The sequence below is a fragment of the Urtica dioica genome, chromosome 3, assembly GCF_054948205.1.
Source record: "Urtica dioica subsp. dioica isolate 48M chromosome 3, U.dioica_male_clone48M_v1_H2, whole genome shotgun sequence".
NCBI lineage: Eukaryota > Viridiplantae > Streptophyta > Magnoliopsida > Rosales > Urticaceae > Urtica > Urtica dioica.
Genome location: NC_142758.1, coordinates 43707664 through 43727009, shown reverse-complemented (window position 1 = coordinate 43727009; position 19346 = coordinate 43707664). Strand labels below are relative to the sequence as shown.

The following is a 19346-nucleotide window of genomic DNA, read 5'->3' as shown; positions in this document are numbered from 1 at the left end:
ATTACGATTATTAATTAAGAAGTTTACAATTATTAATTATTATGAACGGAGAGGTTTACGATTATTAATTGCGAAATTTCAACCTCACCGACGCAAAATGAGCATTGCCCTCATCCTCGACGACGTGATGACCATTACCTGAGAATCTATCATCTTCGCCCAGCCCTCTATACAATAGTTCAAAACCTTCTGGCTTCATGAAAGGCGCAGATCTGCGATATTTTTTTGTACGACTTGAGAGAGAGCGAGAGAGAGAGAGAGAGAGAGAGAGAGAGAGAGATAGGATAATTAGCATTAACTAATTGCTATTAAAAAGGAATGTAATTAGTAAAAGCTCTGCTATCTTTTGCTCTGCCTCGCTGATCCTCTATCTTTGTCGCTATCCCTTGATAGTACTGGTAGTTGGTTTCACGTGTTTGCCGGTAGTTGAGGATAGTAGATCTGGTTTCTTTTCCTGCGAGTTCGGACTAGTATGGAGGAAGTATGTAACCAATGGTCCTCTTTGGACTTGTCGGACGAGGAAGGTGAGACTCTGACCATTGTTGATGAGGAAGTTGCCCACAGTGCTCTGTCTGGAGAAAGGATTCTCCTGGGTAAGCTGCTGTGTAACAAAAAATTCAATAGGAATGTGTGCAAAGCTTTTTTAGGAGGTCTTTGAAAAATAACCGGTAGTGTTGCGATTAAGGATTCAGAAGATTATTCTTTCTGTTTTACCTTTGAGAACGTGCTGGACAAAAAGAAAATCTTTGAGGCTGGACCCAGGGTTTTCGACCGATCTCTGTTGATTCTGTCATTTGAAGCCCTCGTTTACTCACGCTGATTTTTGGGTCCAGTTGCACGGTATTCCTTTCCTAAATCGGACGCCGAGAATGGGTGAAATCATTGGGAAACAAATAGGTATGGTACTTCTGATCGACAAAGACAAAGAAGGACGTTGCCGGGACCCTTTTATTAGGGCCAGAATTTCAGTCGACATCTCAAAGCCTCTCAGGAAAGGGATGAACGTGAGGCTGGGGACAAACTCACCCAAACAGTGGATTGACTTCAAATATGAGAAATTACCGGATTTCTGCTTCTCCTGCGGTCGTTTGGGACATAGCTGGAGGATGTGCGTTGAATTCCCTCCCAGTGAGCCGGATAAGGAGCACATAGCGGACGCCCCTAAAAGATTCGTGAACAACGTCTTCAAAATTAGGGGTTCAAAACTCTCAAAAACCTGAGGCCAACATCTCTTGGGGGGATGCGACTGGTGGAGGTGGCACGCCTGACTCGAACGCCAAGATTTCGCCGGAGAAGGGAAGCGCCGGCTCTCCTGCTGGTTTCGAGGCTATGGCGTCTGGTTCCCAACGGCCGGCGACAACACACCCACCGAAATCGACTAGGGTGCCGGCCAAGACGTCATTGAAGGAAGGGACCACTAACGGTCTTGGGAATCAGCAAGCCTCGATTTCTACACCTCCTTCCTCAGCCAATGCCAGAGCACCGAAAAGGTTTGATGGGGGTTCTCGCTCGCGTGGGAAAGGGAAAATCATTGATGATGTTGGGGGAAACAAACTTGCAATGATTTCTGCCTCACCCATGATGAATAATTGTGTGGGGTCTCTGCCGCCAGTGGTCAAGGAAAACACCCCCCCCCCCCCCCCCCCCCCCCCCCCCCCCCCACAGGAACTACTCTATACAGCATACCGGTATGGACCCTTTGCCCAAGCCCAATTTACTTGGTGACTTACCTGGGCCGGCCCACTCTTTTTCGGCTGATCCTTTGAACTTGGGTATAATAGTTAATGGGGCCCAGGCTGAGAAAGAGCCAAAACAGGATGGGCATTTTCCTCTACAAGCCCAAGCTTGGGACAACTCTTCCTACTCGGACGAACCACTCAGGGTGAAAGACGCTCTTGGGGAAAAAACTGGTTCGACAGGGTGTGTGATGAGACCTTCTAAATCGGGAAGATATGATACGCCGGGCATGGAAGTCGAAGCTATGGTGTCGGCGCCGGGGATGCAAGTTGGTCACGAGGAGATGGTGCTGGCGCCGGAAAAAGACTCAGAGAAGACTAATCCTTTCTCTGTCCTCCGTACCAGGGGAGATGGGACGAACTGGAAGAAGATGGTGCGCGGGGATCAAAGTGCCGGCTGTTGGGCTTCATCTATGGCGGTCGTGGGTCAAGTGGATTCGAAGAAGCTTTTAGGCGCTGGAGACGAGGTGGACCCAATGACTTTTTCGGCAACCAAAGAACAGAATTCCAAGGTCAGCCGGAATAAACCTAGTAAAGGGTTGAAAGATAAAATAATTCAGAAGGCCCACAAGAAAAACGAAAAGTCGAACGACTCTCCTAATATTGTACCAAAGATCGCTACAACCCAGAGGCCCGGCTCGAAACGTAAGTCGTATACTAGCTTTAGCCTTGAAGCTGTGGATAAACTGGCTCGATGCTGTGAGTCTGGAGACAGAGCTAGGACGGTCTCGACTCCTGTGGATTCCTCGAAGCTGCCATAGGAGGTAACGCTAAACGCTTCAAAACCCTCTTCCTCTCCGTATGTTTCCCCGATCCAGGATTCGTGTGAAGACTCTTTATCTCCTGAAGCGGCGCCCCTCTGTGTGGAGGGCCGGCGAGAGCAATGATGGGCGTCTTGTGGAACGTCCAGGGGCTGGGTAACCCCCGGACGAAGAGAGCACTCCATTCTCACACACTTCTTTACAAACCCGACTTTGTTTTCCTTTCCGAAACAAAGATGAGAAGTAAGGCTGCTGAGAGAATGCGAGTGTTTTTGGGTTTCGATAGCTGTTTTACCGTTGACTGTGTTGGCCGTAGCGGTGGTCTGATTATTTTTTGGAAAAGTTCGTTTGATTTCACGATTCGCTCTTACTCGAGGTATCACGTGGAGGGGATGGTGACGGAGGATGACGGAAAATGTTGGAACCTTCTTGGCCTATATGGGGATCCTGTCGCGTCCCAAAGGAAACTTTCTTGGGAGCTTGTCAGAAGATTAAAACCCCAACCCGACGCCCCGTGGGTAGTCGGTGGGGATTTAAACGAAGTGGCTCTTAACTCGGAACTCAGTGGTGATAGAGTTAGAGGACCGAGTCTTCTTGAGGATTTCCGCGGTATGATGGAAGAGTGTGATCTTGGGGACCTAGGCTTCGAAGGTGAAATTTTCACATGGCAACGGGGTGTGGCCCCTAACATTTGCGTGGGGAGACTAGATAGATGCTTAGCTAACCCGGATTGGTCCTCTCTCTTCCCTTCGGCGACCGTGAAACACCTTGAGTTTCGGGGTTCGGACCACAAACCCCTTCTTTTGTCTACCCTTGGAGAAACTGAAAAGAGAAACAGGAGGGTCCCCTGGCGGTTCTTCTTCGAGGAGGCTTGGTGTTCGATGAGGGTTGCGATGAGACCATCCGTTCGGCGTGGAACCCAGAAACCGATAGTCATCAGGTTAGCACACTAAGAGATGCCCTCACTCGTTGCCGAGCGGCTCTCTCGAGATGGGGATACGAAAATAACATAAGGTTTAAAGACCGGATCGACAAACAGAGGGAGGTAGTCCGGCGTGTCAGTGATGTAGACACCAGAAGAGATGTGGAGACTATTCGTCGAGAAGAACGACAGTTGGACGCCCTGCTAGAAAATGAGGAAAATTTTTTGCGACAACGTAGTCGGGCGACGTGGATGAAGAGCGGGGACAGGAATTCTAAATTCTTCCATCGCAAGGCCACCGCTAGGAGAAATCGAAATGCGATCCGGGGTCTTTTCACGGAGAACGAGGATTGGGTGGTGGATCCTAGTGACCTTGAAGTTTTTGTTTCGTCCTACTTCCAGAAGCTTTTCTCCTCGGATAGTCCTACCCGCGAAGCCATGGATGCAGTATGCGATGTCGTGAAACCTACCATCACGGAAGCAATGAACGAGGTACTTCTTCTCCCTTTCACTAAATCTGATATTAAACAGGCTGTGTTTTCTATGGATGCAGTTAAAGCTCCAGGGGGAGATGGATTTTCGGCCTTATTCTATCAAAGATACTGGGGAACGGTTAGCGGAATGGTTGAGGATCTATGCTTAGGAGTGTTGAATGACGGTCATTCGGTGATGGACATCAACGACACGATCGTCACTTTCATACCGAAGGTGAACGAACCGGAGAGAGTTCGAGATTTCCGACCGATCAGCCTATGCAATGTGGTGTATAAGGTAATTGCTAAATGTCTCGTTGAACGCCTTAAGTCTGTTATGTTTATCTCTATTACAGAAAACCAAAGTGCGTTCATCGGGGGTTGCCAAATTTTTGACAATGTGACGGTATGCTACGAAGCTATCCACACCATGTCCCGGGGTCGATTTGGAAACGGTTCTTATGCGGCCCTTAAGATTGATATGGCGAAGGCTTACGATAGGGTGGAGTGGGCGTTCCTTGAATCAATGATGCTCAAACTTGGCTTCGATGGTCGCTGGGTTGAGAAGATTATGCGATGCGTTACCTCGGTGAGCTATTCTTTCAACATCAATGTTGAGGTTTGGGGCCGAGTGACCCCTGAGATGGGATTGCGTCAAGATGACCCCATTTCCCCTTTCCTCTTTCTTTTCTGCTCCGAAGGTTTGTCTTGTCTTTTTCAGGATAGGGAAACACGCCAGCTTCTCAGAGGGGTTCGTTTCGGGCATTATGATCTCTACGTTTCACATCTCTTCTTCGCGGATGACAGTATTATCTTCCTCAAGGCAACGATTGAGGAATGCGTGGAGGTCGCTCGGTGTCTTGAGGCCTACACAGCGGCATCTGGTCAATTGATAAACTTCTCGAAGTCGGACGTTTGTTTCGGATCAGAGGTATCTGAGGAAGACGGAGCTGCACTTGCTCGCATCCTGGGTGTCTCAATCACTGAATGTCATCAACGCTACTTAGGTCTCCCAACGGCGGTGGGTAGGAAGAAGAAAGAGATCTTCGCCTTCGTCCGGGAAAGAGTGTGGGATAAGATTAAATCTTGGAGGGGGCTTTTTTTCTCGAACGCGGGTAAGGAAGTCCTTATTAAAGTTGTCCTTCAAGCTATACCATCCTATGTTGCTAGCTGTTTCAGGTTACCGCAAGGTCTTGTTGACGACATTCACAAAGCTACTGCTAACTTTTGGTGGAGGGATCGGGGGGACAACCGGAAAATCCATTGGTGTAAATGGTCGGAGCTCACAGTCCACAAATCCAACGGGGGGCTTGGTTTCCGCGATATTGGTAAGTTCAATCAGGCGCTCCTCGCTAAAACGGTGTGGAGACTCATCAGGAACCCAGAGAGCCTTGTGAGCCGAGTGCTACGGGAAAGTTATTATCCAGACGGACGTATCCTCGAAGCTTCACATGGATCGACGACATCTTTCCTTTGGAAAAGTCTGTGCTGGGGAAAAGAGATCATACGACGAAGGTCTCGTTGGAGAATTGGAGACGGTGAAACAGTTTCGATGGTTGGGGACAAATGGATCCCTAGGCCACCCAATTTCGAGCTTGATGACCCCCTCCTTATTCCCGAGGATATGAGAGTAGCGGAACTAAAATTTAGTTCTGGCGAGTGGAATACTCCTCTTATCTCGGCCATGTTTGTTCCTGAAGACGTTGAGGCTATCCTAGGCATCCCGAAAAGCCGAGGAGGTGGGCCTGATTTACTCCGCTGGCACTATACTAAGGATGGTGAGTACTCGGTCAAAAGTGGCTATCGTGTGGCTATGGAGACTTCGTCTTTGGCAGGTACTTCTTCACCGTCAGGTAACATCGAATGGTGGGTGAAACTATGGAGTCTCAAACTTCCACCCAAAGTGAAGAATTTTGTTTGGCGGGTGTGTCGTGGGTGGATTCCGGTCCAAGGTAATCTTAAGAAGCGCCACATCCTCGCCGATGCTCGGTGCCCGATTTGTAACAAGCACAATGAAACTATTTTTCATGCTCTTTGGGGCTGCCCGTGGGCTCGTAGAATATGGAAATGTGGAGGCTTCAAAAACCTTCTCCCTTATCTTCACGATGGCGATACGATCGGTCTCTTCCTCGAAGCCGCCTCATCCCTCAAGGTAAGCGAACTAGATTTATTTCTATTATTAACTTGGGAAATATGGAATCACAGGAATGGTTTGTATGCGGGGAAAACCCCTTGGTCGCCGGAGGAGCTCGTGGAATGTTCGGGAGGCTATTTGCGAGATTTTCGGGAAGCGACGAACGGGACGAGAATGGCGGCGAGTGATAGTCGGCAGCATATTTGGAAGCCTCCTCCGACCGGGTCCGTTGCGGTCTCGGTTGACGCCGCGGTTCAACCAAAGAATAGAAGAATCGGGATGGGATGTGTCGCTCGTGACCCAAAAGGAATGGTTCTTTGCTCCGAAACCCACGTGCTTTTCCATGGCCTCTTTCCTCAACTCTCGGAAGCTTCGGCGATTCTTAAAGGTATGGTGTTATCTCTCGATATGGGCTGGAAAAAGGTCATCATTCAATCCGACTGTCTTGAGGTAATATCGGTTATTCGAAACAACTGCATCCCGGCCTCCGAGCTTGGAACTATTATTAGCGATATCTTTTTGCTTCGGCCAAACTTTGAGTATATTGATTTTGTCTTTCATCCTCGCGATTGTAATAAGGTTGCTCATAATTTAGCTTGTTTTGCTTTAAAGTTTGATTCGGGCGCCCGGTGGTTGGAATCGGTTCCTCCTTGTGCTTATCACGAGGCCGTGACCGATCGCCGTGGTATTAGTCCTTGATGTAACCACGGTTTTCTTCCGCCATATGTGAGGGCTCTTAATATATTTCTCCCGTGGTCCCGCCCACGGTTCAATAAAAAAAGGAATGTAATTTGAAATTGATTATTTAACATAAATAAAAATTTATGACGAATTAGAATCTTATTTAAACTCAGTCACATAACAGGAATTCCAAATCATGATTCAATTGTCAGCACAACAGATTGGCTATTTGTTTAACGTTTTGAAAATGTAGACTATATCAAAATCTTATAGTTATTAGTGGCCTACTTGGTTGGAAAAATCTTCTTCCTTTTTTTTTTTTTTTTTTTTTTTTTTTTTTATGTTACGTTTAAATTATGTTAAATTTTAAATAGAAGGATATGACTTGTTTAATAATCTCAAGTTGAAAAATGTTTTTTTTTTTTTTACAAAAATGCGGTTGATGGCCACTTTATGACATTTGTAAGAGTTTTAAAATAGTACTCACGTGATAACTAACATTTTAAAGAACTTTACTCTAATGAAAATATTTTTTTTGGTCCATTAGGTATATAGCTATATTTACAGTTTCGTATTGCTATATAGTCAATGTTATGTCTATGTATTTACACGTGTAAATTGACATAAATACCCCATTCTTTTATTTCAATGATATGGCTAAACAAGAATGTCCCATCATTTTTATGGTTATTTACTTAAGATTTATAAAACGTTGACTATATAGCAATCTCAAACGTTTTAATCGGATAAATACCTAATTTTTGTATTTTTTTAGTGTTAACAAATTGAATATTTAATAAACAAGTACGGGCTCACCTATTTGTTCTCTATATTCAGAACCTTGAGATCTTATTAGATCTTACATGTTTATCCAATAAAATGAGAATTACCCGATTCGTATACACCTTATAATAATAGACCGGATAATTGGTAAGGCTAAAATTGTATCTATATACATCGCTCTAAGAAAATAAATCAAGCTTACCTTCTTGTTTTTTTTATTTAAAATTTAAAATTTTTTGGTAAAAATTTATTTAACCCGTTAAGAAAATGGTTGACTGAGTTTATATTAAATGAGATTTCATCTCTACTTCCAAACAAGCTCGACTTTTTTATTTTTCGGTTATCTATTCAACATTCTATATCTTTTCATTTTTCAACTATAAAGTACAACTGCAATAGCTGCTTAGACCCAAACCTAATCCGAGGCCCAAATTATCGCAGCAACGAAAAAAAAAACGATGGGTCAAGAACAAGAACATGAAGAGAAGGAAACTATGCCTCCCGAGACGGCGTCGCAACCCGAATCTCGTCCTCGTCCACCGTTCGATCCCAGTCGAAGTACGTCTCTCATCTCATTCTCGCAATTCAACGAATTTTGTGTTTTTACAAGTGTTTGATCATTTACTCCGACTGTGCTTCTGCGTTTTCCAATTGGCCCTGAGTTCATCAGCTAATTCTTTTACGTTTCTCGTGTACATGATTCTTGGTCATGCTTAGCAATCAGTCAATTTCTCTTTCTTAATTAACAAGTCAGTTGTGTTTGCAATGCAAGTATATCTTCAATTTATTCGCTTTATGCCTTCAATTTTATGTTTTCTTTCTGACAATCGATGAATTGATTTTGAAGTGGTTGGCATTATCAAAAGGAAAGCTTTGATAAAGGAGCTAGCAGCCGCGTACCACGCCGAATGTCTTTCTTACTCTCAAGAGATTTTGGAACTCCAAAGAAAATGGGATGAGGTTTGTCTGATATTGAATTTTTTTTTTTTTTTAGATCTATTTTTTCTGAAAATTTGTTTAGTTGAAAGTTTAGTTTTGTGATTTTTGGCTTTGGGGATTTGAATTGTGCAGCCGTATATCGACCTGAAAGTTCCAGAGGATCCGAGGAAGGAGACAATGAGACCCCCGAAGCGACTTAAGAAAACTCGGTAGGCTCTGATTTTGGTGGTTGATTTATGATTTGAACACGTTCGAATTGTTCCTGTGCATAGCCATGTTGAATATAGCATCTTAATTTGTTCATCTTGTGAGAGTTTTGCCGAGTATTTTATAAGCTTTTAGGGTCCAAGAAGCCATTGGTTGGTCTTGGTCTCAAGACATTGGCGAATGGTATATAGTTTAATTCTGGTATGTATATTGGCTTATTGAAATTGCTCGGCTTAATTGTGTGTGATTTTTTTTTTATCAATGGGTAAATCCTGATCTTTTTTCGTCTCTGAATTACACGTTGAGTGTCTATTTGAAGCCGCATCCAACTAATTACCATATCTGCGATTTCCATAAGACAACAATAATGATCACCATTGCGTTTAGCGAATAATGTTGCTCTCAATCACCTTGCTTTTAGCATTGCCCAAAAATGTCCATCTTGATGATCTCACTTCATGAACGAGTTTCAGATTCAGAGAGCCGGTTTGGTGGATTCAGCAGATCTCTGACTTTTTTTTTTTTTTTTAAATATATAAATTATAATTGAAATGAGCCATGCATATCAGTATCACATTTCAATTTCTATCAACATTTAGATGAAAGTCAAACAGAAGGACTACTTGTGTTTACATTTGAGAGGGGGTTTTTTTTTTTTTTTGGAAAGAGGCAATAAAAGATTGATGTCCCACAACCTGAAAAATAGAAGCTACTCTTGAAAAAAAGAGACTGATTAAAGAAGATTAAGGAAAGATGGGCTTCTAATTTCAATGCCCTAGTTAGTAGTTCTAGAGACCTCGAAATAAAAGGTCACAACAAGAACGTACTCGTCACACATTTAAGAAAAAAACTGCGAGTACAATAGGGAATGACTGTTACCATTTCTTTTTCTTCTTCAAAGTTCAAACTACTATTATTAATTTCTTAGATTTGTTAATGATACCATAAATACACATTTAAAGATAGGGACTAAGAGCGTGCAAAAAAAAAAAAAAATTGTAAATCGGACTTGACCATCGATTTTTAAATGCTCTACGTACACACATACTATCTTCAACCGGAAGGGACTACATTCAAGACTCATTCCATCAAATAATATCTTCGAAAGAGATTCTCCGTCTCACCACATGATTTTTCATTCTCCGAAAAATGTTTCTAGTGATGAGAATCGCTAATAAAAGATGCGTAATGATTCCCAACAAATATTTCAAAGTTGCCGAGTTCAAACTATATATGCACTCTGTCGCACGCTTCACCCAATTTTACACTAAGATTCAGCAAAAAATTAAAAATAAATTAGAAAGGGACCATTCGTTAAATATTCTCGAAAGTATACTATTTGAAAAGTGAAGTTAATTGCTAGCGCCTATTAAACCTAACATAAATACGATTAAACAATTTTACCCCCCTCCGCTCTTTTGTACTGAAAAAGGGGGGAAAACACATGAGTTTGCTAATTGACTGATCTGATTATTGTCCTCCATATAAATAAGAAAGAAGAAAAAGTATTATCAAACATTAATACATGACTTGTGGTGTACGTCTTTACACTTGAAGAATCGCCACAACTTCATCGATCGATTTCAACGTCTTCTCGTAATACAAGTACGACTCGTACACCCTTGGCGTCCGGATATATTCATCGAGCTTTGGATTCCCAAAAAAAAAAGTTGAATTAGTAAGATTTCGCCTTTTTTTTAATCAATTAGATTAAATTTAACACAATATTTTGGAAAATATCTATTAAAATCTAGTTAAAATGCATGGTTTCATCCACGTCACTTGCTCTGGCGGAGCTAGCTAACGCCCCCAAACTTTTAAAACTTGTGATTTTTATCCAAATTTATATCAAACTTTATATTTTTACTTTAAATTTATATAAATCTTTAAAATTTGTCTCCTGAATTTTTATTTTCAAATTTTTCCCACTGTATGGAATTCCTGGTTCTGCCACTGTTCGGTCGATCGCTTGTAGTAACTTTCACTTAAATAATCAATTATGCATTGGCATATATATATATATATATATATGTATATATATATATATATATATATATATATGTATATACCTCGCCGATGTTTTCGATAAGCTCATTGGCGGCTCTGGCGTAGTCGCCGCGGCGAGACTCGGGCAGGGTTGAGACGGCGTTCTTGAGGTCTTGAGAAAGGTAAGCGATTTTGAGGCGGACGTAGAACAAGACGTACCTCCACGCCTCGTTCTCCAACATGTCCCTTATGCTGTGGAGCCCCTCGGCGGTCTGCTTGATCCGAGCCACCGCGTCCTCCGGCGACAGCCCCGGCTCGAAGAACCTCTCTCGGATGAACGATCTCGTCCCCCAGTGGTGTTCCTCCGCCGCCAATTCCCTCGGAGCTCGGCTCAGCCCGAGCCCCAGGACCAGAGCTGCTACGCACGCTCTTCGACCCGGTGGTGATACTTGTGATGATGATAGCGTGTTTCGCAGCGGTTTGGTGGGCCGGGTTTGGGGTTTGGGAGAGGGGTTTTGGGGGAGAGTTGTGGTGTTTGTTATGGTGTTCATGGTTTTATGGTTATTTGAGTGGGAAATTGTTGGTGTTTTTCTTTTGCACAATGTGTGTGTTTTGAGTGGGAATTTTTTTTTTTTTTTTTTTGGGTGGTTGGTTAAGTTAGTTTGTGGATATTTCCGGGCAGGATTTCAATGGCTGAGGCTGTGGCTGACGGAAAAATGTGAATCCAACATGGACCTTTGCTTTTTGCCACGTTGGATTCATTATCTTGCTTTTCTATTTTGTCTTTTACTTTTTTTAATTTCGGGGTGTATTATCTTGGTATTTATTATTATATATTGGAAGAGTAAAATAGGCGGTAGTGTGGTGATATTTTGTACGTGGAATTTGGGATGTTGGGTTATGACCAAGTTTCAAAATATGGGCGCTATTGTCGATATATCGTAATTTTTTTATTAACGGTAAAATATCATTAATAAACATTATTATTTTATAAAATATCAGTCAAATATCTCGATATATCGGCAATATATGAATTTATTGCGATATTTTGCTTAGTTTTAAGAATTAATGACATTTTTGGCCCTCGTCTTTGACCTCTTTAACACCTTGGTCCCTGATGAAAAAAGTCTGCAGTCTTGGCCCATTATGACCAGACAATTTTCATATTTGGTACTTCTGTTAATTTTTCTGTCCAAATTGCCGGATAATGGTCACGTGCAAGTCACGTCTGCGATACAAGGAGGGTAATTATCGTTTTGCCATTGTTTGTATATGAAAAATAATAGAGTAAAATGGTATACTAAATGAATATATAAATTAATGAATTCTAAATTAATAGAACAAGAAAATAACCCCAAATCGAAAGTCCCGACCTAGAAAACCATTCGAGAGAGAAGTGCGATTCGTGACTCAGCGGATCGGAGGAATTGGCAAGCGTGGAAGATCGATGGAGTCGAGTCAAAGTTCATCGTCGCGGAGGAATTTGCGCAAGCAAGGCAACAACGCCGGCAAGGTGACAAGTGAGCGTCGTGGACGAGTTCCGGCGTGTAAATGCGGTCATATCGGAGTCGAGTATACTTCATGGACATCGGAAAATCCTGGGCGAAAGTTTTATGGGTGTCCTTATTATAAGGTATGGATTTATTCTGGATTTTGTTTCGAGTTTGAGATTTTTCAATGTTTGAATTGGTGAACTTTATACCAGGAGAAAAATGGATGTGGATTTATTGAGTGGGTCGACCCTCCTATTTGTGCTAGATCAAAAATGATTATTCCCGGGCTTTTGAAGAGGATAAATTCGCAAGAAAATAGCTTCCCGGAGGTTGCCGATGTACTACAAGAAGATCAAGTAGGAGCAGTGGAAGAACAATTAAGAGCAATAGAAGCACAATTAGGAGCAATTCAAGAACATTTACTATCAATCGAAGAAAAGAATGAACTGAAACTCCTGAAGCGAATGATTATGTTGATTTTATTGATTGTGTTTGTGTTGTTGATGAAGTGACTGTGGTAACTTAGCTTGGTTATGCAACTTATCAATGGTAAATCTTTGGTTATGTAACTTATCTTTGAGCAGGTCTTATGTTGTAACTTATTTTGGTTATGTAACTTATCTATGAGAAAGTCTTATTTTGTACGTTGAGCAGTTGATGAACAATGTAAATTCTTCCAATGTATTGATTCAACTATGTGTGACAAAATTGTAACATTCAATATATAGTAAGTTATGTCATATAATATGAGACAAATCATGATAGTCATAACCAAAATATCCTAAGCACTGTTGCTTCCCCAACGAAAGATTCTTCCGAACGTACATACTTCGGAAGTTCTGGCAATCTATCGATTCTGGAATCAACCCTTAGGTGAGTGAACATTGACCTTCTTTCAGGAAGGCTGAATTCCATATCTGTCAACCACTTCCCACTCGAATCATGCTCCGAAACTCCCCAGACATAAGCTATGATTAGCATGATAGTAGCCTTTTAGCGAATGAGTCAAAGAGCACGGTAACATGATCTAGTAACCATGATCACTTCGGGATTTAGATCAAGTCTCACTGTGACCATCATAGCGACCCTGGTTAGTGTGTCGCAATGGTACTTAAACGACACATCTACAACCAAAGTCTGTCCAGATCGTGCACTTACCACAAGTACAGAATGCTCACACGTTGTGATCAACCTTCACTAGTGTTCCGCATATATGACTTTAGATACAGCTATCCAGGCATGTATCAGTCATTGACCATGTTTTAGTTCACCGTCCGAACTTAGGTGCTCAACACGTGACTCAGTTTAATACAGAGGCTACGGATGATAGTGGCCTTTGATTCTGATATTCAGAGCTCAACTCACTAATCATATGATGCTAATAAAGTAAACCATTATTCTATTTACTAATCATTTATGATTTATTCATTGTCTCTCGTGGGCAAGAATTCCTAACAAAAATCGCCAAGCGGCTTGAAGATTTTATACGATATCGGCGATCTTCTTCGTCTCGCCTTCTTCTCCGTAGGAAATCGCCGAGCGTCGAAGGAATCTTATGCAGCAACGCGGATAATCACCGATATATCCACCGTGAATGCATGGTAAGCTCTTAAATTTAATTTTGATGTTTTAAATTTGTTTTTCATTTTTACATTGATTTAACTCAATTTAAAAAAAAAAATTCATACGTGAGATTAGTACTTAATTATCTTTTAGATCCCCAACTTTTTCTAAAGCTCCGACGAGTTTTTCAATTTTTTGGCAACCCATCACCAATTTTGACGGCGGTCGACGAATTTTCCGGCGAGTTGAAAATTTCCAGAATCATTACTTTATTGAGGTTAGTGTATGAATTATGATATTGTAGTAATTAGGATATTTCCAGCGTGTGAATTGAAATTTATGATTGTGGACGGAAAATCGTGATATTGAAATTAGGACTGATAAATTATGATTTTAAAAAATGCAAATCAAAACTTGTGAGTGTGATTGTGATTAAAAAATTGCGAATTATAAAATGTGGTTGTTAAGTTGTAAATTAAAAATTATAATTGTGATATTGTGAATTTTTTATTTACAAAAATGACCGACGAAGTGGCAAAAAAGTAATGTACCCACATCAAGGGAGTGCGAACAGGTTCACGTGTTACTTTTGTGATTGGTAAACGAAAGGTGACAGGATAACTCGAATGAAATACCACTTGAGTAGTAACGATCCCGAGAAAAATGCAAGACCATGCGAAAAAGTTCTTCCCGAGGTTCGAATCGAGATCCGAGAAATGCTTCTAGAATGCTCCCAAAAGAGGTGGAAGAAGAAGAGTCATGATATTAACATCGGTCGAAAGTTGACTCAGACTCTTAAAGATTCAAATGAAGAAGCTGAGGTGGAAAAAGAGTTGTTCAGACAATTAAAAAAGAACTGTCAAGAAGAAGCCTCATAAATATTTGCTAGGGGGTACGAGGGTCTCGGTGAAAACTCGGGAATAGCGCCCTCGACTCCATCTCTATATCGATCAGAGAGTATGAAGCAGAAAATGGTTTAAAAAAATTATTTGGCTTTATAGTATATATATATGCTGACAAAGACAGTATAAGCCCCCTCAAATTTTTTTTTTATAAAGTTTCTAAAAAAGTATTTAGGGCATATTTTTTACGTTTAAAAAAATACTAAGATAAGTTAAAATTGATGTTGAAATCCCTCCTAAAGTACTAATATAAATTAAAAATTATGTGAAGACCACTATTGTTTTTTCCGGCTGTATATAATCAGGAGTTGTGATGGCCTTTTAATCTTCAACTCCTTTATAATTTCAATAAATAAAAAGTTGGTTTCGACAGCTACAACATGTAGATCTTAACACACACTCAATTACTTTACCACCCGTTGAACAAACTATTTCTTAGAACCACTTTATTAGAATATATATATATATATATATATATATATATATATATATATATATATGTTTATATTTAAAATTATAAATATCCTACATGCTTGCTCATTATTCATAATGATATCTATATACATATTTTTGTACTAAATTATCCTATAATCTTATTAGAAGATATATATATTTTTTTAAGTGATGTTATTGACCAAAATTACATGATATATTAACGTTGCAAGCGCATGTGATATTACTGACTAATATTACATGATTTAGACACATATGACACTATTGACTAATATTATATTATTTAGGATAAATTTTAAGGGGACGTGCATTCTGCAGCCCATGAAATTTGAATTCAGGACCTCTCAACCTATTGATTAATATTATCACTAGACCAACTCTGCTACCATTTTTTTTTATAGAAAATTAAAAAAGATATATTTTAAGACTTCCCTCCATTCTACATAACATTAAAGATTAATCTACTATAGAATACAATTTAAGATCTTCATCAAGTCCTTCCATCTATCTTTCTTTTGCTTCAAGTGGAATTGTGGAAAGCATATTCGACGTATATAAATAAATAAGGTTTGATTTTCATGAAAACCTTATGACGCCATGCGATGCGAACACACCTAATTCACATGACATCATTAAATAGATTTATTTATGCTAATCTAAAGACTAACCAATATAGTGAGGTATTAATATTCTTTATAATAAAAAAGTATATATTAATATGCTTTGATCTGATCAATGCAAATGTAAACATTTCCACCAAAACTATTTTAAGACCATATATATTTGGTTTTTGTTTTTTTGCCCACGCATACTTTATTCCCTTTTTCCTTCCATATTATTCGGTTTTTTTTATTTATTTTCCTGGGATTCTTATACATTAATCCAATCTCACAACGAAAAAAAAAAAACCATTTCTCGAAACTCCAACTAAAAACCTCGATGGGGAATTTCAAAGGCTTGTTTGATCTGGAAAAGCACTTTGCCTTTTACGGAGCTTATCACAGAAACCCAACAAACGTTCTGATACACATGATATTCGTTTGGCCAATCTTCTTCACGGCCGTTCTGATCCTCTATTTCACGCCCTCTCTCTTCAATCTCCAAGTTTCAATTCTCGGACGACATTTTTCTCTAGCCCTCAACTTTGGGTTCTTGCTTGTCGTTTTATACGCCGCGTTTTACGTGTGCTTGGAACCCAAAGCCGGCTCTTTCGCCGCTCTGCTTTGTGTCGTTTGTTGGGTCTTAAGTAGTTTTCTTGCCAGCGTTCTTGGGTTTTCTATCGCTTGGAAGGTACGTATACGAACACCTTAACTTTTTTTTTTCTTTTGTAATTTTATTTTCTAACAGCTTTTATTCTGATGAATATCGCAAAACTGAATTTCCTTTCTTACACTTTAATCATGTGGTGGAAAATTTCCTTGGTTTTCACTGGAAAATTTCTTTCCACTATAAATTATTCAAGCCTAAAACTATTTTTGAGAACTCCGCATAAGTTTTATTATGCAAATAGCTTAATTTTTTTTTTTAATAGTTTGATCTTCATGTTTACAATTTTATTAGACTTATTTCTTTTATTGTTTACAGTTTTATTTAAATTTGAATAAGCAGTTTCATTTAAAAAAAAAAAAAAAAAAAAAACAAATGAGGTAATGTTATAAAATTTGATGCATTCCGGGAATGACTATATTTAAACGATGTACTTATGAAATTTCACCTAATCTTTTGTAAGCAAAGATACGATTTCTTAGATTAATAAAAATTCCAAAGTATATTGACTTATTTTTAAATGAAAAGAAAACCTCATTTAGCATTTTGATATATAATACAAAAAAATTATACTTAATCATGTAATATATTCATTAGTTGTCGTACATGATCGTATATTTTTTGGTACAATGGGTATTGAACCTTATATTATATTCACATCTTTGGAATTGAGTGTGATGTTTATGCCACAATGTAGATAACGTTTCTTATTAGTCTACGGTACGGTTTTGATAAATTATGTTAGCGTATTACTTCTTCTGAAAAAATAATAATGTAAATTAGGCTAACTTGCAATAAGATTAACTGATATTTTATTAGAAAAAAGAAAAATAATGAAATTATAATGAAAGATCTCAAGCTGATGACAAAGCCAACCCTTTATCAGGTTGTTATTGTGGCTCAGATAGTGTGTTGGACCGCGCAGTTCATTGGCCATGGCGTTTTTGAGGTAATTAAACTAGTATATTTCTACGACACTAGAATTTTCATAAAAATATAAAAGTATACCTTAAATTACTAAAATGTAGATATTGATCTCAAAACTGAGAAATATAATAGTCGATTTTCTATATTCTAGCAAAATTTGTGACAGTATACACATTTTTCTCTTTATCATTTAATAATAAAATTATTTAGAATTAGTCAGTCCAAACAAAACCGTAGTTTCAATATTTTAAATCACTAAATTATAAGAGAAAATATTATCAATGTACGAAAATTAGTTTTGACCGGATCACCAATTTATAAAGAGAAAGTTGGAAGAATATATGGCCAAGAACACATGAAATTTGGTTTGGGCCAAAAAATTCGTCATCAATTTGAAAAATGTGATCATTGCTATTCACAAATACCAAAAAAAAAAAAAAGATGATTGCGGTTGTATGCAAATAAAATCATAGGTTTTTTTGTCTAGGTTTGTGCAAAATAATCGAAAAACTGTAAATTGAACCAGAAAATTGAACTTTTAAAGCCATATCCAAAAAAAAAAAATCCAATTGCGGCTGTACGCGCTGATGAACAATAAAATCATTTTTTTCTTTAGGATCGTGCACAAAAATTTGGAGAACGATAAATTGGCTGAACTATTGATTTTTCAAATTGTTGATCCGCTCTTAAACGGTTTTCCCTAATTCGGTCCGGTCCACTTTTTCATTAGGTCTTAAAAGTTTGAAACGGGATTATTTTAAAATAAAATCATATATTTGATTTTATTTTGAAATTTAGTGCATTTGAACTTTATAGTTTGAGTTGAATATACTATTGTTTGAGTTAATTACATAAAATTTAGCATTTTCACGTATTTTTTTAGCAAATTGATTTCTCGGTGACTCGAACCCATCTCATCATTTTGTCAAGTGGGGTGTTTTACCAACTAATTCCATGCCCTCTTGTCAACATTTGTAAAAAATAAAAATAAAAAACACTTGTATGTTAAACAAGTTTACATTAGACCGAACTGGACTAGATCCGTAAAAAAAAAGTGTGATCTAGTTTTGGTTTATTTGCTTATTCGATTAGGTCCATTCTCAAATTTTTTAAACGGTTAGGTCCATTCTCAAATTTTTTAAACGGTTTGCATACGGTATCGCCCGGTTTCATGCACACCCCTAATTTTCTTAATTGATTCGGTATTCAGGGATATTTGGATCTACTAAGTCATATTTTTATGAACTTTCTTAATAAATTATGCTTCTAATTATAGATATCGAAATTATTATGCAATATGTTCAGAATTTGAGATTCCATCGTAGAGTTGAAATATTTTTATTGAGTTCGATGAGGTTATTATATTGTATATTTAATTTTGTTCAATTTTTTGTGTGTGTCCTCCTTAATTAAATTTCTGGCTCCCCCACTAAACACTATTGTGATCGAAACACAGTTTGATGAGTTATTGGTCATATTCCCGTCATGTGTCATCTAATAATGTATTTGTAATATGAAAGGATCTATTCTCTACTGTGTGCAGAAAAGGGCACCAGCTTTGTTGGACAACCTCGTACAAGCCTTATTTATGGCACCATTCTTTGTATTGTTGGAGGTAATTTAATGATTTCATATTTTATTTTTATATTTTATCACCGCTATTTTTGTGATACAAAATATTACTTGAGAGTTGAGACCAAGGTTTTTCCTGTGCAATTATTGACTTTTTTCGACCTCCAAAAAAGGTGGTCACAGTTACAAAACTTACTCAGTTAATTGAGACATTTTTGTTACTTGATTTCAGGCTCTGATTAGCTTCTTTCACTATGAGCCTTACCCTGAATTTCATGCCAGAGTGCAAGCAAGGATTTCTTCAAATATCAGCGAATGGCAAGAGAAGAAGCAGAAACTGATTTCATAATTCTCATGCATCTTTGTCTTCTTCTAAGCTGAATGTGTATATATATATATATATATATATATATATATGATTTTTATATTTTTTGCGTGTGTTGTGCTTTTATTTTTATTTTTAGCTAATGTTTTTTTTATACTACTGTTATGAAAATACGGATGACCTTAACACGTCTGTACTTTATTTCTCTTTTGTTTTATCACCA

The 19346-nt window shown here is 38.8% G+C and overlaps 3 protein-coding genes across 3 annotated transcripts; 2 read left to right on the top strand and 1 right to left on the bottom strand.

Annotated features, from left to right (window-relative positions):
• Nucleotides 1-7872: 7872 nt before the first annotated feature.
• On the top strand, nt 7873-8930 carry LOC149402994 (uncharacterized). Its single transcript, XM_089609748.1, has 3 exons — nt 7873-8048; nt 8338-8450; nt 8562-8930. The coding sequence occupies exons 1-3, from the start codon at nt 7949-7951 to the stop codon at nt 8640-8642; spliced, it is 294 nt and encodes a 97-aa protein (XP_089465874.1). The 5' UTR covers nt 7873-7948; the 3' UTR covers nt 8643-8930.
• A 979-nt stretch (nt 8931-9909) lies between these two features.
• On the bottom strand, nt 9910-11317 carry PNSL2 (PsbQ-like 2). The gene is made up of 2 exons (XM_089609646.1): nt 10706-11317; nt 9910-10283 (listed from the first exon to the last, which is right to left on the bottom strand). The coding sequence occupies exons 1-2, from the start codon at nt 11171-11173 to the stop codon at nt 10182-10184; spliced, it is 570 nt and encodes a 189-aa protein (XP_089465772.1). The 5' UTR covers nt 11174-11317; the 3' UTR covers nt 9910-10181.
• Nucleotides 11318-15779: 4462 nt separating this feature from the next.
• Nucleotides 15780-19346, top strand: LOC149402992 (2-hydroxy-palmitic acid dioxygenase mpo1-like). Its single transcript, XM_089609321.1, has 4 exons — nt 15780-16323; nt 17186-17248; nt 18770-18841; nt 19031-19346. Exons 1-4 carry the CDS (start codon nt 15973-15975, stop codon nt 19145-19147), a joined length of 603 nt encoding a protein of 200 aa, XP_089465447.1. The 5' UTR covers nt 15780-15972; the 3' UTR covers nt 19148-19346.